Source organism: Sus scrofa, chromosome 4 (assembly GCF_054392235.1).
Source record: "Sus scrofa isolate SSC_HxYL_T2T_F1_AM1 chromosome 4, Sscrofa_HxYL_maternal_Yorkshire_Landrace_v2.0, whole genome shotgun sequence".
Lineage (NCBI taxonomy): Eukaryota > Metazoa > Chordata > Mammalia > Artiodactyla > Suidae > Sus > Sus scrofa.
This window is the reverse complement of record NC_139386.1, coordinates 37,905,916-37,928,329: the sequence shown is the minus strand read 5'-3', so window position 1 is coordinate 37,928,329 and position 22,414 is coordinate 37,905,916. Positions and strand designations below refer to the sequence as shown.

Sequence of the window (22,414 nt, the reverse complement as noted above, 5' to 3'; positions counted from 1 at the left end):
ATTTGGCCGTGTGCCTCCCAGCCCGGGAGACAACTTGCACTTTGTGTACTTTTCCAGGGAAAGGAAAAGGCAACCGTGGTCTAACATGTTAGAAACGCGGGTGCCTGGTGTCCTGACATCATAGCATCCACCCAGTCCCATTCCTGGAGGCAGGCCCACTTGCCGGGCATGGGCTGGGGAGGGTGTAGAGGAAGAGGGGTTAGGCACTGTAAAACGGAGCATGTGGCTAAGACATGCAATGTGACCAGGCGCTGTGATACAGTGCGCGGGTAAAAGTACAAGGGGCCTCTCAGCGTCTTCAATAGACCTCCCTGACGTAAACTGGTACAGCTCCAGAGACTTTGAAGTCATCTGTGCTTTGAGCTTAGAGGCAAAGATAAAGGAGCTCATCACTTCTTGTAAGACCTGGATTCTCTGAAGCAAACTGGATCTGAGCTGGTCCTGCTCCAGGTTCTCCCAAGGAACAATGAGGACAGGGCCAGCCTCGCTGTCTGCCACTTCTTGGACCTCTCCCTCCAGCAAGGGATGCCAGAGGAAGGAAGAAGGGTGTTTTCCTTTCTGTGGCTCCATACAGGGTCAGGAGATGAAAACAGGCTTGAGTGAGCTTTGGTCACCAATCATAAGGAATCTACAGCTAAATTATCACCTGGCATGATGGAAATAACATTATTGTAAAATGTTGTCATGATATTAAGGTCTTCCAGTTGGAAAGCCAAAAGTTAAGCCTGTGCTGGCATTCATATTCCAATAAATGAGCTGGCTCAAACACTGACTTTCTCTCCTTGACTTGTAAAAATGACTTAAAAATGTAAGAGAGAGTTCAATAAATGTTTTAAAGATTGCTATTAAGTACAAATACTTTAACAATTTAACAAAAACAGAGGAAACCAACCTTAAAATCCCACCTTCCTCGCCCTTGCCCCCACCCCAAGTCAGGATGAAAGTTCAAGGCCGCAAACAATAACACAATTGTCTGGTACCTGGTACATAGTAGACACTCAAAAATATTTGGTGACAAGGAATCCTGGGTGCCTTATGAGTTGGCACCTCACAGACTTTTTAGAGAGTTTGCTGACTTGGATTAGATTCAAGAATAATGTATTAATCTTCTGGGGAATAGTCACAGGCAAACAGCTACAGGGATATACATTTTCCTTTGTTAAAACTTGTATCTGCATTCAAATACTGGCCTTGGCATTTCCTAAGTGCTGGCTGCTTTGAATGTTACTATGTCAAACCATCTGCACTGGAAAGCAAAATCCTGTTAAGAAACATGATCGCAGGTTGTAAAGAGATTATCATGTTCCTGACCATTATGCATTTTATATTTTGAAAATCCCCATAAGAAAAGGTCATATTAAAGTAGCAATTCTTTGTCAAAGTGGAGCTGAGTAGTTTTAGACAATTTACGTTTAGGGCAATAGGAAAATTCATTTTTCTTTGTGTGCGTTTTCAGTGGCTTCCCTACACTGGCTCACTAAAATGAAAACCTTCTTCTCAGTCTGAAAATAGACAAGAAGCTTCCAGTTAGTCCTGATTTTTGAGGGACTTGCCACTGCCCGGAAGGCAAAGTGTGCCTTCCACAGTTCTCAGTCCTACAACCAGAACATCTCTTGGTGGGAGATTTTCAGGGGAGGTGGCTCTTTGCTGGGCTGGGGACTGAAGTTCAAGGAAGGTTCTAGAGAGAAAGAGCAAAGCGAAAGCTTAAGGGAGTCTGATTTGGTACAAGAAAACTAGAAAGTGTGAGTTTCATTTGGAGTTTTAGATACCCTGTGAGGGGGAACAACAGATTGTGCACTGTCAAGTGAAATGCAAGGGGATCTGACCCAATCTTAGGGTGACACATCTGCAGTGTCAACGTTCAGGGACACCTAACTTCAGGAACCTGATCTTTTCGGGGCAGCAAGATGCAAGATCAAAGTCCTTTGAGCAAACATGAGTGTCAGTGCCAGCTGTCCTAAGACCTTCCTATACAGCTTCAGGGAAATACAAGGGCTTTGAGCCCAGGTCCAAACACATTTCCCAATTGTGGCATTCCCACACTCCAGAAGCCAAGCACTTTGATCCAGTGCAGGGTGGGCAGGTAAGGCATGGGCAACATATGTCTAGGTATGTGGAAGTGTATGCAGCAGACACCCAGAAGCCCCAGGATGTGAATGAATATAGGAAAAGAATAACATCAACCTGGGCAAAGAAGGGAGTTGAGGGTCCCAAAAGGTCAAAAACTTTAAAAATGGGTGCAGTGCTCCTGTTCTGTCCCAACAGGGACATTCCCTGAAATCAGATCAAATCTAGTATTAGATTATAAGAACAACAACAACAAAACCCTAAGAAAGGTGAAGGCATTCATTCTGCTTTCTCTCCTTTGCTCTTCTTCATATGACTTTTTGAAGGGAGGGGACAAGCCTAGTTCACCTCGGAATCCTCAGCACCTTTCCAAGGACTTGAGAGGTGCCTCCAAAGAAAAGTCAGAGGACTGAGAGAGTGAGGGGATGAATGAGCTAATGAATGAATTACCTGTCCTAGGCCAGATATATGCGAGGGCAGTCTCTGGTGAGAAGGAAAAGGAAGGGAAGGAGGGAGAAAAGTAAGATAGGAGGGAGGGAGAGAGCCAGAAAGCCAAATCGCGACTGCCCCCTAAAAGTCAATTTGATCTAGGTCAGTAGTTCTCAAACTTCAGCGTGCATCAGAGTCACCTGAAGAGCTTGTTCGAAAACATTGCCGGTCCCCACTCCTAGAGGGTCTGACTCAGTAAGTGGGGCCAGGGAATCTGCATTTCTAACAAGTTCCAGAAGGAGCTGATGCTATTGGACCACACTTTAATACGACTGTTGGCTAACTCTGGACCGATGCCAGAGCCCCAGACAACGAACTTCTGCAGCTATAAATGCAAACCTCAAGGCAATCCAAGGTCCAGCATCTTTAAAACAGATCCCAGAAAACAGAGAGCAGAGCTGCTCAGCTCCGGCCAGCGCACAGCTGCGGAGGAAAGGGAGCCTATTGAAAATCAATATTTTCGTTAGAATTTTCCCAGTGGTTAAGAGTTCGCAAGTAGCTTTTTTTTTTTTTTTTTAAGTGAAAAGCCAATCAAAATAGATTTGCAGACTCTGCCCTAGTCTTTTCTGAAGATAATCTTTTGGAGCGCAAGGGCTGGGTCAGTCCCACGCTGCCTGGGTGAAGCTCCCCCAGAGGGGCGCCATCAGCAAGGGGGTCTCACCGTTGAGTGGCGCCTGGGTCTTGCCTTCGGCTGCAGAAATTTGTAAACCCGGTCTTCCCGGTCACGGACACCTTTGGGCTCCGTTAGGAAACACCCTGAATTGGAAGCTGTCCTTTGACCCGGGAGCATAGGGATTGACCCGGCTCTCTCTGGCGAGGCAAACCGCGATAGGTCCGTGTCCTGAAGGTTCTGGAGGCGAAAGCGCGTTGTGTTCCCGCGCATCCTGGGAGCCCGAGCCCAGCATGTGCCGGAGCTCGGCCGCGGCTGCTGCAGCCTCGACCCAGAAACCCCTTGTGATCCCGGGCGGCGTGAAGGCGCGGGACCAACCTCATGCTCACGAGGGGCTGACGGATAGCCGGCGGCCTGTGCAGTTGGCCTTGCTGCAGGGGCGGCCGACGACCTCCCCCGGGAAAGCAAACTCCGACCGGACCAGGGCTCACGGGAAGGTCTGCTCGCAAGCGTGCCCAGCCTGGCTTTGGCCTCTTAGCTAACCCTCTAACTGGGTTTTTCAACCTCCACAGGTAGCTCCTCTTTTCCGGCTACTCGGTGCCGCATAACCAGGTAGCAAGAAGGGCGCCCGCCGAAGCCTCCTTCGGCATGAAGCTGGCCGAGAGGCACAGGCACAGGCAAGGCGCCACTGGGCCCAACACGCTCTCCTTCCCCACCCCCTCCCACCGCCCGCGAGGAAGAGCCCAGGAGGCTCGGCCGGCCTCAGGCCCCGGAGGCTCTACGGCCCGTCCCTACTCTGGAGCTGGCTGGGTCCCGGGATCGGACGGCTGGAGACGGGTGGTCCTCAGGCTCCCAGGCCTGGGACGGCTCCCGCGGTACTCGCTCTCCTCGCGGCGCGCGTGTTCCCGCTCTCAGGTTTAAGGAGAGCACAGCCCACCCAGGGAATCCATTCCCCACAGGGCTTCAAATGCTGGGTGAGATAAGTGGAAAGTCGTAGGGAGTGCGAGAGCCTTTCCAAATGAGGTCCTCTGAGAAAGCTCTCTTGCCTCTCCCAAAGGGGCCACATCCGAGGCCTTGGAATCTGCTAGAATCTGATCAGCACCATACCGCCGCGATCCCCTAAGCTAGGGTCAGAACTAGTGTCTTTCCCCTGCCCCGAGGAAGTCGGAGCCGCCCTGGGCATGAGTCCGAAAATCTGTCTTAGAAAAACTGCCCAGGAGAGGACGAGGGACGCTCACAAAGGCCCCAGCGGTGGGGTAGAGCGGGTTACTGGCTCTGACAACAAGCCCCTGCCGTGCACACGATTCTGCCACCGCAGCCAAGGGGCCCAGGTCGAGGTGAAAGGAACCCAGCCGCCGGCAGTGCCGTTGGCAGCCAGACATTCATACCCGGAGCCAGCCGCCTGAGTGACCGCCCCCGGCGCCCGCGCCACGTAGTGCTTGGCTCGTGCCTCCAGGGGGCGCTGCGGCTCTTCCCGCGGGCCGCTGAGCTCCCGCCCGCGGCCGCGCTTTCCGACCCCCGCGCTTAGTAAAGCGCGGTTTTGAACATACTTTTTAAAAGATAAAATTCTTAGTTTCCTGCTTCTATACCCTCATTTCTGAGACCAGTGCCCGCACCCCTCCTCTAAGTTTTTGCGATCTTCCTCACAACTCGGGAACTGGAGAGCACTCGTCCGGAGAGAGCTGGGCTCCCAATTCCGCGAGGCTCTAGCGAAAAGCGGCAAACAGTGCGGGAAGTTCAAATGCAAAAGGTCCCCGCCCAGTAGAGGCAGGGAAAGCGGGAGAGAAAGGAGGCGAGTCCTTAGAAGTAATGGCAGCTGAGACTCTGAGAAAAAGATGGGATATCCATAACATGTCTCATTCAGGGCAAAAGTTTTTAGCATGTCCTCAGTGCGTAGGTCACAGTGGGAGAGGCTCGGGGTCAACCCCAGGGAAGTGTGTGTCTGACACCTGTTCGCTGCTTAACAGGCAGAGCTACCTGGGTGGGCTGGTCGGGGGAGGAGGAGGGAGAAGGAGGAATGAAGGGGCCCCCTCCTCCTTCCACTCCTCCGCGCTCCTCTCTCCAGCCAGCATTCGGTCCTCCGGGGGCAGTTCGGGTTAGGGCTGCAACTGTTTGCGCTCCCCTCGTCAGTCTGTTAGCCATTTCCCTGGAAGCGTCCTTGGTGTCGAAAGCCCAGAGCCGTGAGGACAGCAGCTGACCAGTCGGCGGAAACGTCGGACTAAATGCGCAGTGCAGCTCCAGGAGGGCGCAGGGGAAGTGGGGCGGCGGCGCAGAGACGCAGCCCCCTGCGCGCAGCTGGGCTGCGGTAGGCTCCGGGACTCTACGCTCCGCGCACTGGTTACCCCACAACTCGCCGCGGGCCTATCTTCCTTGCCCTGCGAGGTCGCCCGGAGAGTCCGGCGGAGGAGGCTGCTTCTGGGTAGGTCCCCACGGAGCGTGCGCCACGGAGCGTGCGGGGCCAGGGGGCTTGCCCTGATCACGGAGTTGAGACTCAAGGACTGGGCCCCAGGTGGGCGCAGAGGTGGCCCGAGAGAGCCCTGAGAGTGGTGCGGCGCAGCGTTCAGCCTCCTCCGGCTCGCTTTCCGCGTGAGGCGCGCACCTGCCCATCGTGGTGGCCAGGCCTGGAGGCTGCTGAGGCGCTACCCCGCCACGAGGTTTCTCCCACTACCCGGAAAGCTCGCCAACTCCTCCCTACCTTAAAGTGGCTGCAGCGCTTGGGCCAGCATGGCCCAGACTCCATTGTGGAACTTCGGAGGCTGGGGTGGGCGAAGTAAACACGTTTAAGGAAAAACCTGGGTTCAGGAGATTTGCGGAAAGAGGGCGCAGCTCGTGGTTATTTGGAAATTCTTTTCAGCCCGGGATAAAAGCAGGGAGTTCCGCGCGCGCGCGCGCGCGCACACACACACACACACTCACAGTCACACTCTGTGGGAAGGTGTGAAGCCTACCTCTGGGGGGTTACCTCTACTTACAGACAAGGAAATATGAAGCGTGGAACACCACCCCGGGAGTCTTGTCCTGGGGGTCTGAAAGAAGAGAAAGTTCCCTCCAAATCTTCCAAATTGAGAAAAGCTGCGGAAGGAATGAGGCGGTTAGAGAGAAGGGACCACAGGCATCCCCATAGCTAGGGCTCAGGACTGAGCGCTAAAATGAAAGCACCCCTATAGAATCCATTAGGGAAAAACTTTTTTTTTTTTTTTTTAAAGTCCTGAACTCAGGCATTCCGCTTCTTCCGCACTGTTCCTCAAATCTATTTTGAAGCAGTTAAATACTGAAGGATATTCAACGCTCGGGTCTCCGTTCCAACCTCAGTTTTTAACCTTAGCAAATTTGAAATTGGAAAGAAAAAAAAAAAAAGATCTGCTATCTCTGAATTATGTTTTACCAAAGGAACGAAAAATTCTATCCACCTCTGCATAAATAAAATGGAAGGGATTTTATCTTAATAAAATAATATCCTGTAGCTTCTGCCTGGCTTCCCAGTCACTGTTTGACCTTTTGGCAGTTTTTTAGGCTTCTGCTTATATTTGTCCCCTTCCCCGCACGATTGAGATTATTTTAATTGTGCTTAGGAGCAGCACATCCAAAACCATATTCTGGCGGACCACCTCTGAACTGTGTACATCCGCTTGGCTCGAAGACCTGCGCCCCTCCAAGCTCAGACTTGCAGGGGGCTAACGCAAACCGCCTTTGGAGAACTCGTCTGGGACGAAGGGCATTTTACTCAGTGCTGCTCACGAAGATCTCATCTGGACACAGGCTTTTTAAGATGAGAGTATGTCATCCTCTTTCTGTCACTTGGTCCCCCTATTTCCAGAGTAGCTGAAGTGCGTTCTGCAGTTACACTCACACGGGACCGAACCTTTAGAAGAACCTGAAAAATGTATCACTACACTTCAAATTCGATTAAGTTTCCTGGCGAATGAACAATGAACCCTGTCTTTGCTAGGAATGGAGATGCACACGTTTGAAAAGCTAGAATAGTATTTTCCTAAATATTTTTAAATGATTGCTTTTCCCCTATTCCAGATGAATTCTTTATTGTTTGTCAATGGGTTGCAGATGCCCACCCCTTTAACCAAGTTAGCTAACTGCTTGTGAAATGTACATTGGCTGATTAAAGCTTAAATATTGGGAAAAAAATTCTCCTGGGATATTCTACATTGTCTTTGCAGTAATTACGAAATTAGTCAATTGTCACCTCTATAAACAAACTTCGTTTTGAAAACAACAGACGAAAGCAGACTATACATACAGTCGTAATTGACCAAAAGTATGTACACAACTGTATTTAAAATTAGGGGAAGGGTGATGTATGCTGGCGAATACAATCTAGAAGTGATTGATTTTTACCTACGAAGAAGATGGTTATGTTAAACGTGATTAGACGTGGAAATTAACGCGGCGAGCGCGCCAAGTAAAACTGCAAAATGCACTTTGGGCTTCTCTGCGGGGTCTTTGGGAGGCAGAAGGCCAGTTGTTCTGTTTCCAACATTATTAGGAAAAGTGGCACCGAGAAGGAAGAGGGTGGGCGTTGTGTTTGTGTGTGAGCTTTGAACTGAGTCACCTTGGCCATGTAACAGGGAAACCTCGAGCAAACCTGTCTGTGCCTTTAAGATTCAGTTGCTATCCAAACACAAGTAAACAGAGTGGACCATTAGCGGGCGCCCGGCGCGGAGGCGGAGCCTGGGCGCAGGGGGCCCGGCGCGGCTGCGGGACGCCCGCCCGAAGGGGAGGCGGGGCCGCTACTAAAGCCCGACTCAGCCCGCCGCGAGCAGCTTGGGGAGGGACGCGGGCGGGGACAGAGCTCCGTACGCTCGCTGCTGGAGGGTGATGGCCCTGCGAGGCTGCAGGCTCCGACCTTACCCGGAGTCGGCGGCGAGAGGATCGCAGAGGCGCGAGGTTCTGGGCTAGCGCTAAGTGCGAACTCCAACCACCCCGGGTCTTTACACATTCTGCGTCTACAGACTCTGACCAAGGCGACTCAGAGGATCCGCTCTGGTTTGAGCTGCTCGTCGTCCTCCAGATCATGTCCGCAGCTCCCTGGACTCCGCGCGGAAAAAGAAGTTTGTCAGGCGTGGACCCAATGACCTTTCCAAGCTGTGTGCCTCACTCTCTGGACCAGGTCTGAGTGGTGCTCCCCAGGCGGACCTTTCTGCTAGAGGTGAGTGTCTGTTCTGGGAACCGGCTGCAGCTGCCCTAAAGGAGGGAAGCTGCAGGGGGTGTAAGGGGGCGCTCAGATTCTCGGTCTGGTGTGCCGCGAGTTCAGACGTTTTGAAAAGAAATCGTATGCATGCACTCCAGGGCGTTGTATTTTTCACTTTATCGGATCCCAGGCACGCCGCTCCCAGCTAACACGCCACACACGCTTTCGTGAGCTGTTTTTAGGGTGCGTGTGACATTTAATCTAAGCATTCAGGAAGGCTTCTTATAAAAGCTGATCTACGTACGTTGAGATAAAACGCCACAACCTCATATTTTTCCTAACCCTACTGTGGGATTCCTGGTCCTCCCGTCCCGAGGCGGCCGCGGCAGCGCGGACCGGCCGGGACATAGAGTGTCTGCCTAGCCAGAGCGTTTCAAGAGGAAAGTAGTAGTTGAATCCTAGGTAATTCTCTAACCTCGTATTGGCCTTTTGATTTTCCTCTCATCCCTCCAGCCCTGGAGAAGGGGACAGAAGGCAAATTCCCCTGGGGTTTAAACGCTTGGATTCTTGAGACATGGCAACAGAGAAAAGAGTTGCCTTTGTAGGAAGAAGGGGGGAAAAAGGTGTTTGTTGGAGGGAGCGCTGGCTCTGTCTTTCTACCTGTTAGGAGGGAACAAAAGAGGACTGGCGTTTCCCAGGGCGAAACAGACAGCCACTTTCTCTGTTAAACAAACTGCAGTCCTGAGCAGAACAAGAAAATTACTCACGCAGGGGGGAGCGAGGGAGCAGAGAGAAACAGAACCCAGATTATGCGGAAGGCATCTTAATTTAATTAACTCCTTGGGAAGGCAGAGGCGCAGCGAAGGGGCAGGAACTTCGAAGCTGTTTCTCTCTGTTCACCTGATCTAGTCTGTCCATTTTAATTTAATTTTTTAAAAAATGACCTCCTTAGATCCAATTGGAGTCTAGCTCTCTGATTTTGTAAACATCTGTTGTGGCTTGAGCTGAAGTTCAGTGAGCCTGTGGATCCATCAGTCATTTCTCTCAGACTCCAACACACAGGTTTTAGCAGATGACCTCTGACCGTATATTATTTTTAGATAATTCGGTGTAATAACACATTACCAAACAGCGAGACTTCTTATCAAATTACCACTACCTTTCTGTCGCCAGTGTTTTGAAAGCTTCACTGAACTGAAATTAGTATGTACACCTCTCACTTGTTGACAGCCAGTGAACTAAATTTTACAAAACTTCTGACCATGTCTGGAAATTCCTGTGAAGAAGACTGATGAAAGGAAACTAGTCTAAGTTCCACCAAAATATTTATGTCTTTTCATTGGTTTAGGTTTCTTTCCTTGCAAAATTAAAAGTAACCAATGGTCCAAAACGGGATGGTGGAGAAGTGACAGCAGATGAAGACTGTTATTGCCTGAAACAGAGTGTGAGAACTACATGCTCAGCTCTAGACAAAACGAAAGTACTTTAAAGCTCTGCATTGACTTAAAATATCTTTGACATATATTTCCAGCTAGTCAGCAGGAGAGTGGAAATGTAAACTCCCTAATTATTCATGGCAAAAAAAAAAAAAGGTTGGTGGACATTTAAGGTTGTTCTGTTTGTGAAGAGTTTGCTCTTCTATAAAGACACTACTTGTCCTGCAGATTAAAATGAATAATACTATGAAATAGCACTTTTGTCCCACCATGAAGCTGAAGTCTAATAGAGGCCTTAATCTTTGTGTTATAAACTATTTGATGAAAAGGGAAGGAAGATGGCATTCAAGTTTCTGCTGGGAGAATTAACATGTAACCTCTATGGCAGAGTTCACTTTGTACACTTGGAATCAAAATCACAAGTCATGATAGTCCTTCAACCGACAACCACCACACACACTCACACACAGGCACCTACATACACGTACATACACACATACACGGGGAATGTGGTGGGAATTGCACTTTGCCTCCTGTATTTACTTCTAAGAAATCTAGTCTGGGAAAACACCCAAATAATAATTTTGGTTTCCTCTCCATGGGGGAAGTGGCTTTTTAACACTCGGAGAAAAAAAATAATGATTTGAATCTCTAGAAAAATCCTCCTTATGCAGAAAGAAGGAAATAAAGGTGAATTTATTATGTTTCATGGAGAGGAAATAATTGGATAGATTCTATCAGGGATGTTATTAGTAGAATCCTCTTTTCCTGCCTCTCTAGGAGAGGGTTTGAGGGTTGCCCCTGAACAAAAATGAATTGTGATTTGTGGTGGGAAATTGTATTACTAATGGAGGTTTACAGTTTCGGTTGAATGGTCTGACTGAGACCCTCTGACTGTTACACACCTCTCATTAACTCCCAGCCTCAATTCCCACACCGCATACCACCAGGCAGAAGCGGTTCATTAATAAATCCCTGTCTCCGAGCCGGTCCAAACAGAGGAGGAGGGAGGGAAGGTGTGGGCCTCACGGAGGCAGCCAGATTCTGCCTTGGCAGAGCGCTGTGTCATTAGCGCAGCCCCCTAAGCCTGCGCTCCGATAGAGCCATAGGCAGCACTTCACAACACACTAGAGAAGAAAGTTTCAGGCCCAGAAAGGGCTGGTGTAGAGGGATGTCTAGACAAACTCTCCCCCCTTCCTGCTGGGTTCAGAAGCCAGGCGTAACTGTTGATGGCTCCGATAGGCCTGCCTGCCCCTCTCCCGGGAAAGCGCTTAGCTGCGAGTCCCGCACCTGGGGAGCCATGTTCGGAGGCCAGGCCCAGGCCCGCCAAGCTGGCAGAACTCGCTGCCCAGAAGGGGCTGGCAGTGGGCGAAGGTGGGCCTACCCTGAAAGCAGGTGAGGTTTCCCCCAGGGAACTGGCTCTGAAAGCAGACCTTCCCGTTGCCATTGGGGGCGCAGGGAGAAGCAAGTGCCTGAGCCCTGCCTGCTTAGGCCCAGGCCGCAGAGCCGGGGCGGGCTTCCCAGCGGCAGGAGCAACGTCGCACTCAATTCCAGGCCGGTAAACAAGCTCCCTCCAGGCCAGCAAACAAGCTCCCTCCGGGCCAGCAGAGCCCCACCGTGCCCAGTCTGTTGTGGCTCCCCTGCTGCGTCTTCCCTTTTCCTCCCCAGGGAGCCCTCTCTCCTCTCTCTTTTCCTGGGGCCGCCGGGTGTATGCGCAACCGCTGGTGCCAGGTCGAGAAGCACTCGGTTTGGGAGAAGGGTCTCCGGCCTCAGGGACTTCTCCAACCGCCCCCCACTGGGTCTGAACCTTCTGGAAAGGATCTCAGTGGGGGGTGGGGTGGGAGGAGATGGCCCCGGGGAAGGAGGAGGGGACGACTCCAGGCCCCACCAGGTCCCGAGGTGTCACTTTTCTTCCCTGTGGCCCGTCACCGCTGATAAATGGGACTGAGGCAGAGGAAGGAAAAAGAAAACCTCTGAGGTCAGCGCCGGGCGAGGCGGGGCCCCTCCGAGAACCCTGCAGCCCCTGGAGCGCAAAGCGCTCTCGGCTGCGCTCCGGTACCCCCAGTGCGGTCGGGCTGAGTGCATGAACCGAGGCTGCCCGGCCCTAGCGCAGCGTTAGGAGCCGCCTGGCTTAGCCGGGCCCTCGAGCCGGGTGCAACTCACAAGCCATCGTTCCTCCCGGGAGCTCGGCGGCCCAGCGGCAACAGGCTCAGCCCGGGCCTGTGGGTGTTGGCGTAGCAGGGGTGCCACGGATGACCAGGCTTCGCCCGACGGGGTAGGAGGTGGGTGGGCTGGACTGCTGGAGACTCTGCCCACCTTTTTTCCTCCCCTGGCCCGGGTCTTTGGTTCCTGGAATCAGTGCGTGTCTGGTATCAGATCTTCCCACGGGTGCCCTGCTCGCTGGGGGACCACTTCTGTCCCACCTGACACCCTGGCCCCGGGGCTGAGCTCCAGCTAGGTGCAGAGTCGCTGGGCAGGCACTCCGAGGTTCTCTCATCACCCTTTTAGGGGGCCCTGGAGTAGGGTGGGGAGGAGGACTTGGAAAGTGCGGTAACTTACGTTGCGTCAAAGGGCCGACAGAGCAGCCTTGGATAATAGTCACGACTTTCCCTCTCTCTCCCTGCCATTTTTAGGGTTTTCTCTGCGTGCTGTGCTGTTGTCCTTCTGGGTTTTCACCGGAGCCCCACGCCCGCCGCTTCTGAATCCTGGAAAAGAGAGGTGGCTACCTCCGGCCCCCAACACCCCGGAAAATGGGGAGCAAGGCCCTGCCGGCGCCCATCCCGCTCCACCCATCGCTGCAGCTCACCAATTACTCCTTCCTGCAGGCCGTGAACACCTTCCCCGCTGCGGTGGACCACCTGCAGGGCCTGTACGGTCTCAGCGCCGTGCAGACCATGCACATGAACCACTGGACCCTGGGGTACCCCAACATGCACGAGATCACCCGCTCCACCATCACCGAGATGGCGGCGGCGCAGGGCCTCGTGGACGCGCGCTTCCCCTTCCCGGCTCTGCCCTTTACCACCCACCTCTTCCACCCCAAGCAGGGAGCCATTGCCCACGTCCTCCCAGCTCTGCACAAAGACCGGCCTCGGTTTGACTTCGCCAACTTGGCTGTGGCCGCTACGCAAGAGGACCCCCCTAAGATAGGAGACCTGACCAAGCTGAGCCCGGGGCTGGGTAGCCCCATCTCGGGCCTCAGTAAATTGACTCCGGACAGAAAGCCCTCCCGAGGGAGGTTGCCCTCCAAAACGAAAAAAGAGTTTATCTGCAAGTTTTGCGGCAGACACTTTACCAAATCCTACAATTTGCTCATCCACGAGAGGACCCACACGGATGAGAGGCCATACACGTGTGACATATGCCATAAGGCTTTCCGGAGGCAAGATCATTTGCGGGATCACAGGTAAGGTGGGGAAGGAGGTTGGCCTGGGGAGGGAAGGGCACTTTAATCCAGAATATGGAGTCCTGATAGACATTCCAAGTGTCACTAAAATCCCCTCTGACCTAGAATATATTCCCAGAAGCCTTCCCCAGCCAGCTGCAACCAACCCCTACCAGTTACCTTTTCCTTAGCAGACTCCTGCTGCATTATCGTTTTGGAGGCTGGAGGTCCATCCCCATTCTTAAGTAGTTAAAAGCTATTGAGTTGGCCTTGATCCTGGGGTCAGTCTTCCAGTTTCCACCAGATCGGCCTTAGAGGGTGGGGCCGGTAGAGCCACGGGACCTCAAAGACGTTCGTGGTAGGTGCCGGTCCTGGCTGCCATAGGACTATTTCTGGAAATCTACTTGGCCACCTTCTCTGGGTTCCCTCCCTTCCCTGACTCGCCTCCAGCTGCACCCCAGAGCCCGCCACAGAGACCTCTCTTTCCAACTTATTTTCAGGGGTCTTGAGATCACTGAATTAAGAAATAGCTCCCCACATTCCCGTCACACCTTCAACTCTGAATTAATAAAAGGCAATTGAAGAAATACTATAATAATGTGTTTTCATCCAGTAAGCACTTCCCAGGGGAAAGCAGAGGGCATCTTCTCCCCGACTTTTACTTGCGGTTGTTCCCCCAAGCTGATCCTCTGTGGCTTTTGAGGGGTTCGATAAAATCAGGACCCCTAAACTCCCCCTAGCCTTACATCCTGGATTTGACTGGTTCAAATCCCAGAGAAAACCGTGGTAGCCAAGAAGAGCTCATTCCGCAGGATTTCGAGCTCCAGAATACGCCAGAGAGGGCGATCAAGTGTAGATAAAGCCGGTGTCCGGTGAATGTTTTGAAGAGTCTGTTAGTTGAGGTTAACCATAAACAGAATTACACAGAGGGGGAAAAATGTAAAAACATAAATAATGGAAATCCTGTTTCTTTCTTTTTTTTTTTCTCACGACTTCGTTTAAAGTAATTGCCAAAAGAAAACCCTCATGACAGTGGTAAAGCCATTTCAGTGAAACCTTATATTGATTTTCAGGTATATCCATTCCAAAGAAAAACCCTTCAAATGTCAGGAGTGTGGGAAAGGATTTTGTCAGTCTAGAACTCTAGCAGTTCACAAAACTTTACATATGCAGGTAAGTTTTTTTTTTTTTTTCTTATTTAAAAACAGAGGTTGGTTCTGTTTTATCATTTTTGCTCTGCAAAAGTGTTCAATGGCAGGGTCTTTCTCATAAAAGGCTCTATTTAGATTAGCTTTCTAGGTGGGGAAAGCCGTGCTCTTGACTTTGTCCATCCATGAAATTAATTTTATTTAACACCAAACATTTATGTGTTTTTCTTTAAAAAAAAAAAAACAGGCCACTCTCATTATTCTAAATCCTAATTTTAGAATTATTATCTTTTTCACCTGATCTGCCCTGCATTTAAAGCTTCTCGTGTTTGGGAGGAAATCAAGGTAATTTTGATAATGGAGGCATAGTGAAATCCCATACTCGCTCTCTCCCAGGGGCCTCGTAATTTGCCGTTTTCAGAACATTGAGGAATAGTTTAATTTTCCACCAAAGAGGAGCGTTATTCCCCGGGAGAATGTCGTTCCTTAAGAGAGGATTAGAGATTTTCCTTTTCCCCTTTCCTGCCTGTGACACAGTGATGAAATGTAAAGAGCTGGAAATCACAAAGCCCACCGCAGTGGCCACCGGCAGTTATCAGTGTAATCGGGCCCCTGTGTGTGCCTGTGCGTGTGTTTTCGTGGTTGGAGGATCAGGAGCACAGATTTGTTCCTGCAAGTCTCCTCTTTGTTGTCTTGCGCGCGTTCTGTTAACGCTTGTGATGCCGATGATAAGACAAACTTTTGAGAAGGGTGCCGTGGTGGTGTGAAGGATTAATCCTTTGCTTGCTTCACATCTGAACAGGAATCTCCACACAAATGTCCCACATGTGGAAGAACCTTTAATCAGAGAAGTAATCTGAAAACTCACCTTCTCACCCATACAGACATCAAGCCCTACAGCTGCGAGCAGTGCGGCAAAGTGTTCAGGCGAAACTGTGATCTGCGGCGGCACAGCCTGACTCACACCCCGCGGCAGGACTTCTAGAGAAGCCCCGGATCTGTCCCGGGCCGCCGCCGCCGCCGCCGCCGCCGCTCCCCTCCCCAGACACCTCTCCTCCTCGCCTCCCACCCCCAACCCTTCACTGACCCCAGCTCTTCCCTGGCTGCAGCCACACCTGCAGCTCCGGGGGCTTAACTCATCTTCCCGAGGACTGAGAACTCTAGGAAGCCACACAAGTACATCCTTTCACAAAGAACATATGCTAGTTTCTTGTAGATATTCACAGCTCATTTTAGAGCTCTGTACATAATGTCGTGGGTCTCTGTTTCGTTCTGTTTCGTCCGTTTTTTGTATCTTGTTGGATGCACCTAGATATGGAAAATGGAAGTCAAATTTTTCTTCGAAGACTGTATTTTCAAAATAAAACGTTTTCTTGTTTGTTTCAACTCCTGCACAAGTGTCTTGCTATTGGACTGCTGTTTTTTCCTCTGGATCCTGGAAGAGTGGCGTGCCACTTAAGTATTCGATACTGGAGGCAAGTCTTTATCCCGAGGTTTTAAAAATAAGACTTTTCACAATTCTCTCACTGAAATTTCATCTTTTCCCCTTTTGTGCTGTGGCACTTTGGCATCAGTCAACTGCACTGTCCTTGGGGTTTTTTGAAGGTATTAGTCTTGGTATCTCTGAGATTTTATACCCTTTTGTTTATTCTAATAACTTCGGATAAAAGCAATACAATAATCACTATTATCAACAAGCGACTTCGGTGGCTGAGCCGCTTAAAAGCACAAGGTGGGAAGAAGCATGAGGGGAAAGAAAAAAACCAGAGCTTCTCACCACTTCACTTTTAGAAGTCCTTGACCTATTGTCGTAGTTTATGATGGGCAACTTCTCCTACCATTAGACTTTGAACATTATGATTTAGCTCTATAGACAGAGACTTTACCCCACCTTTGCGGGAAAAGTCTAAAATCCTCCTGCAGAAGAATGCAGGCAGGTACGACCTTCAAAAGTTGGGGGGCAAGAGGAGAAAAGAGAAACTACTTAGCTATGTTTGCACAAAATATTTTTTTCCCAAGGGTGGAGAGCTTTTCTTCTAGAAGGTTCGGATTTCTCTGCAAAGCAAACTGAGGTCACTAGCAAGGTTTCCATACTGGTTGGCCTTTTGTCCCTGGGAAAATGCCAGAGGTACAGGTTATTCTGTGTATAGAGCTCATGGCAAATATGTAATCACCATCTGAGGCATTTCAATCCTTGCCTAAATGGTTTCTGGGGAATATGACTCTAGTATAATGAATGACAATCCTGTGTAGGATTTGAGTGGAAGGCTTTGGATGCAGACAAAAATGGTAGTACAATTGCAGAGGCTGGAAGGGAAATAATTGCACTTAAAGAGGCAACATCAGAGGAACCTGTGGCCCAGTGGCCCAGTTCTCACAAACATTAATACTGAGCAACAGGGTGAATGAGGTATCCTCAGATGTTTTTCATTTGTGTCTTTGCGTGGGCATGGCATGTTTCATCTTCAAGGTGATACAAGGCAAAGGGTCCTACGTTTGCACCTTAGAATTCTCTGGAAGAGTAGGTAGGCATTTGAGATCTAGACTCAAAATTCCTCATCTGTACCTTGTTCAGAACAACTTAGGAAGAGGTTTCCAAATGTGTTCCAGCTTCACAGCTTACCCCGATTGCAGGGGTGCTGGCTGGAATTCACTTCTGCTTCTCAGGAGCTATCAGGTCTCTCCCACAAAATACCCACTCAGCAAGCCTGTGTGTCAAATGCTCACACAAATGCATTTCAGGATGGACCCGAAGGCTTCACTGTGGAGATGGGGGCGGGGATGGAGTGTGTGTGGGGGGGTACGTGTGTGTGGTATTTAGAGGAATGAAACCGTTGTTTGTTTTCTTTTGTTTGTACAGAATTAACTCAGTGACCTCCCTATCCCTACGCCCTCAAGATCCTGCCCACCTTGGCACAGAAGATTTGAATACTTTAGGGTAGGGTTACACATTGACTGTCCCTAGAGCTCCCCTAATCCTACAGGCTTTTTCCATGTAGTCAGTCTCGCTGCCCCACCCACCCCAACTGACTACCAGAGCCATAGTTCCACAGCACAGGGTTCAATAGACTAATCAAAGAATGACCCTTGCTCTGTATCAAGCTCAGCCGTACCCTTCAAGTCACTGTCACAGGGATCTACAGATGGCTGGAACCAGAATACTCTTCCCCTCCATTTATCTTCATTGAAAAAATGGGAATCAAAGTGAATGAGGAAAACTGGCAAAGGTAGAGAAAGCAGTTCCCTTCTCATAGACACACTGTTTCAAAAGTTCAACATGTCTTTATAATTCATTATGTAGTTATTAATTTAACAAATGTTTATGGTATGTTTTTCATGTGCCAAGCCCTGTGCTAGCTTCCAGTGATTTTCAGGATCAGTTTCCTGCCTTTCTATATCTAGTGGGACACTTCTGGAATTGTGGCCACTTAGATAATTTTTAAAAATCTGTAACAGGGCTGAAATGACCAGCCCCCCTCAATCTGGACTTTTTAACCCAATGTCCACCTAGCTTCAGAAAGGATCTGGCCTCCAAGTAGTCTCTTTCCACATTCTTTGTGATGTGAGGTGAACTTTTGAACAGTGTGGGTTCCTCTCCACGTTCTGAGTCTTGTTTTCTTCTTCTTCGGGTGGTCAAGTAGGCAGGAAATGAATCCTACGTGAGACAAAGTTGTGAGACATCATGAGGGAAATGAGATCTTATAGCTTGTGAAACTGATTTGCTGGGGTTTTGTTTCTTTGGTTTAGGAGAGTCATTATTTGAGTTTTAGATTAGCTTGTGTTTTCCTTACACCCTCTTCCATAGTCAGCTCATGAATCAATACTTCTGGACAGAGACCAGGAGTGGGAAATATCACGAGTCATAACCACAGTGCTTCATCAACAACAGTGAAGTATTTAGCTGTGACTTGAGTCTCATTTTATAATCTACGTGTGGGATTTTAAAAATAATTTCTAAATATCAATTGCATTGTAATCACTAATACAAACTCATGAATATGTATTAGGTGCTCTTGATGCTAATATGGAAATGTATAGGTCATTGTATTCTAGTGCTTGATAAATACAGTGATTAAAATGGTTATTTTACCCAGAAATATCCTCTTTTACATGAAGAACCTTTCTAGAATTTGACTCTGAGACAGCTAAATATTTAGAAAAGAAACAACTCTAAAATCTTAAATGGCAAATGGGCCTAACCACTGCTAGTGAGGAAGTCAGAGACAGCTACTGGGGGTTTCTTCTACTATTCATTTGTTAGATGTGAGCATAAATATTTGAACGTCTTCACTTAAATCAGGTTCGATCAGGGACTCTTGCCCTGGTTTTGATTCTGGAAGGCTCTTGGGAAACAGTGCTTCAGTGTCACCAATGTGATAAACTGGATGCATTTAGATTAAACACAGTGTCGAATCTAAAGCACATTTTAATATGAGAAGGGAATTCCCATGGCATGACGGGCTGTCTTTCTTATTACCAAAGTAATTTTATTCTAATAAAGAGAAAAATTGGTAAAACCATATAACACTGCAAATAGGAATAGCTTTTGTATTTCAGAGGATCATTTGTGTTCACCCTTAGCAGTGTGTTATGATGAGACTTTTATTTCCCAATTTTTCCCTCTGAAATGTAACTTGCCACTGATAACCACCTCTGCTGACGGCAATGAGCAATAAAGGGAGTGGAGAGTCAGAATGATTCAGCTTTGATGACCTGAGATATTTCAAGTTCATTCCTGTTTCTTTTCTTTATTGCTTGTCCCCCCCCCATACAAATTACATTATTATCTAAACTATGTAACTTTTTTTTTTCCTTGAAACTATCGAAGGCAAAAACCAATCATGAAAAACTATAAGTAACACAAGTAGCCTACAAAAGGAAAAGGAAAATGGCCAGGAAATTATAATGCTCTGTTAGGATGCTTTCTCCTGCAAGAAACAGAAAACCTGACTTAAATGGGGCTTAAACAAGAAGGGATTTATTTTCTGACATAACAAGAAGGCTCAAGGTGGGATCCAATGATGTGTGGTTAATCGGAGTGACAAGATCATCCAGAGCCCACTCTTCCTGTTTCCCTCTTCTTCCATCTTCCAATGGGTAGCCTGGCTCCCTTCATGGCCACAAGATGGCTGCAACAGCTCCAACCACCAGCTCTAGTGTTTCCTTCTTAACGCACATTCCATAGGAAGAAAAAGGAGTTACCTCTTCCTTGTTACCATTTTTTAAGAACTAAGAATCTCTCCCATAAATCCAACCTGTGGACCTGCTGTCATATTTTGTTGACCAGAATTAGGTCCGATGCCCCTTCCTCAGCCCATCACTAACAAGGAAAATAGAATTATACATGATTGACGTGGACTAAACAAAATTCACCTGCTAGGCAGGATGTAAAGCCAGACTTCCCTGAAGTTCTTGACTACCTGAAAAACCTGAATTCTGGCAGCAAGGAAGAAAGGAGAACTGACTATTGTGGATATTAAGCAGAATGAAGTTTCTTCTTAAATGAAGTTTCCTTTAAGACTATGTTGGGAAATGTTTATGTTATAAAAGCAAGATATTTAATGACATATACAGGTATCCCCCGCTTTTTGAAAATTCATTTTATTCCCCTTCATTTTTACAAAAGACCTACACGACTACCTGTTCTCGCTAACTGGAAAGAAATCCAAAGAGATTTTTTGCTTTGATGAACAAAGTTGAAATAGCATTTGTTTTACGGAAGCTGTTATAGAGGCAGTGCCACAATCTGAGCAGTAAGAGTGGCATCGCCAAGGTCCTTCTCTGGCAACTAGACTCAGCATCTCAGCATTAAGCTGCCATAGCTTTGAACTGTGTCTGTGAGCATCTGTGCTTTATCTCAGTTTATTTCATGCATCCGATAACAAGATGTGTCCTAAGATAGTTGCATCTTTGCTTTGTACTTTCCTAGAGAAGGTTTTTCCCAATGCTCCACGTTTGGGGGGTCGGGGTCAAAGGACATAAACAAGAAACTTCCAGAAACTAAGCAGAAACAAAGACTAGTGTAAGATATACCAAAATGTTAATAGCAGCCATTCACAAGTAACAAACTAAGGGTCCGTTTTTCTTCTCCTTTCCTTTTTTTTTTTTTTTTTTAAATTTAATTTTATTTTATTTTCCCACTGTACAGCAAGGGGGTCAGGTTATCCTTACATGTATACATTACAATTACAGTTTTTCCCCCACCCTTTCTTCTGTTGCAACATGAGTATCTACACATAGTTCTCAATGCTATTCAGCGGGTTCTTCTCCTTTTCTTATTTTTCAACTCTTCCACAATGAGCACATGTTACAGCTATAAAGGAAAAAGGTGATAAACACTGATATTTTTAAAAGCCACGATAAAGCCTTAATTTCCTCAATATTTTTATTTTTCATCTTGCTTTAGTGCTTCTAAGTCTTTGTCTCTTTTCACACCCACCCTTATGCTCCTTCTAAACCATCCCTTTAATTTTGTTAGTTTTACTTGTAGTTTCCTGTTCTTTCTACCTTGATGTAATGCAAACCTTCTTTTCCTATCTTTTCTCTTCTCTAGGTTTCTATATAGTGGTTCTTTGTTTTCTCCCTTTTAAGAGCTCCACTAATTCCAGCTCAGTGTTCCTCTAGGAGTGATCATTAGATCTATCCAGAGTATTTATTTCTGGGCCTTTCCAAATTCAGTAGCTGTACCCACAGCTACAGCAACATGGAATCTGAGCCGCGACTGTGACCTACACCACAGCTCATGGCAACACCAGATCCTTAACCCACTGAGCGAGGCCAGGGATGGAACCCACGTCCTCGTGGATACTAGTCTGGTTCGTTAACCACTGAGCCACAACTGGAATGCCCAAAAATTGTTTTAAACTCAGTAAAAATAAAGGTGGGTTTACAAATTAAGCTCTACTCAATTTTTAAATTATTTTTTATTAATCAATGAATTTTATTACATTTATAGTTGTACAATGACCATCACAACCAAATTTTATAGCATTTCCATCCCAAACCCTCAGTGCATCCCCCACCCCCCAATCTGTTTCATTAGAAAACCATAAGTTCTTAAAAATCTGTAAATATCTCTTCTGTAAAGAAGTTCATTGAAAATGTTGTATAATCTGTTTTCCTAAAACTGTTGAAACTTTAGAGACTCTTTAGAAGACCACTGATTGAAAGTAATGTTTTTAAATTGAAAACTAAATATATTTGTTATTTTTCAGGTGATAAAACAGTCATGGTTATTGTAAAAAAAATTGAAATAACACAGAAGTGTCTAAAGTAAAAGTTTCTTATTTCTCCCTCCCCTACTAATGCCCCTCTTAATCCCATTCCCCGAAGGTAACCATTATTTATATTTTTGGTACTTCTTTTTCGACATTTTGCTGTGGATATGCAAATGTAAGCACATACCTAAAAATATACACAAATATGATCATATAATATTATTTTGCAACATGCTCCTCCCTCTGTTTAGCAAGAAAGCAATATATATTGGGTCTGTTTTTCCATAAAAGCACAAATAGGTATTCTTCTAAGGTAACAGGAAAAGAAAAAAAAAAACCTCTCAGGACTTTTAAACCTGAGGATTAATTCTTTCTTTAGAATTTAATAAGGAGAAATGGGAAAAATCATTCTGTTACTGAAGTTATTTACAAAACGCCATCTTTAACTGGCAACCTTTAGTCCCATATCTTTATGACAGCAGCTGAGAGAATGCCTGAGGGTTCTGAAGATTCTTCAAGGTGTGTCACATTATTGTTCACATCAGTGCACACTGATACACCTCCCTGGCAAGAACTGAAAGATACAGTTCTTAAATCCTCAGTGACCCATTATCCATGGATCATTGAAAAGATAGAATGTAATAGCTCCTGTCTTTTTACCAAGATAAACTTCCCAGTGAAACTGTACTTTTCATGCCCTACATCTTTTATCTAAACAAGAAAATTAATCTATGAAAAAGAAATTATATTAAGTAGGTAATACAAATGCTCCCATATTCTTTATTATATTTTAATATTTACTCAGTGAGGAAATACCTATTGAAACATAGCAGCTGTTTAACTGAAATGTTTTCCATATCCTACCTTTCCAAATAGATCATCTGAGATTCAAGGCAAAATGAATTACACAAGATCC

The 22,414-nt window shown here is 47.5% G+C and overlaps 1 protein-coding gene and 1 pseudogene across 2 annotated transcripts; one reads left to right on the top strand and one right to left on the bottom strand.

Annotated features, from left to right (window-relative positions):
- Window positions 1–1,798: 1,798 nt before the first annotated feature.
- Window positions 1,799–3,816, bottom strand: LOC146403767 (uncharacterized; annotated as a pseudogene).
- Window positions 3,817–7,942: 4,126 nt separating this feature from the next.
- On the top strand, window positions 7,943–15,667 carry OSR2 (odd-skipped related transciption factor 2). 2 transcript variants are annotated; one of them, XM_005655349.4, is made up of 4 exons: window positions 7,943–8,330; window positions 12,382–13,154; window positions 14,207–14,306; window positions 15,166–15,667. In XM_005655349.4, the coding sequence occupies exons 2-4, from the start codon at window positions 12,499–12,501 to the stop codon at window positions 15,238–15,240; spliced, it is 831 nt and encodes a 276-aa protein (XP_005655406.1). In that variant the 5' UTR covers window positions 7,943–8,330; window positions 12,382–12,498; the 3' UTR covers window positions 15,241–15,667. The 2 variants fall into 2 exon arrangements, with proteins under 2 accessions (XP_005655406.1, XP_001928833.3); XM_001928798.7 differs by having other exon boundaries at window positions 15,084–15,667.
- Window positions 15,668–22,414: the final 6,747 nt, after the last annotated feature.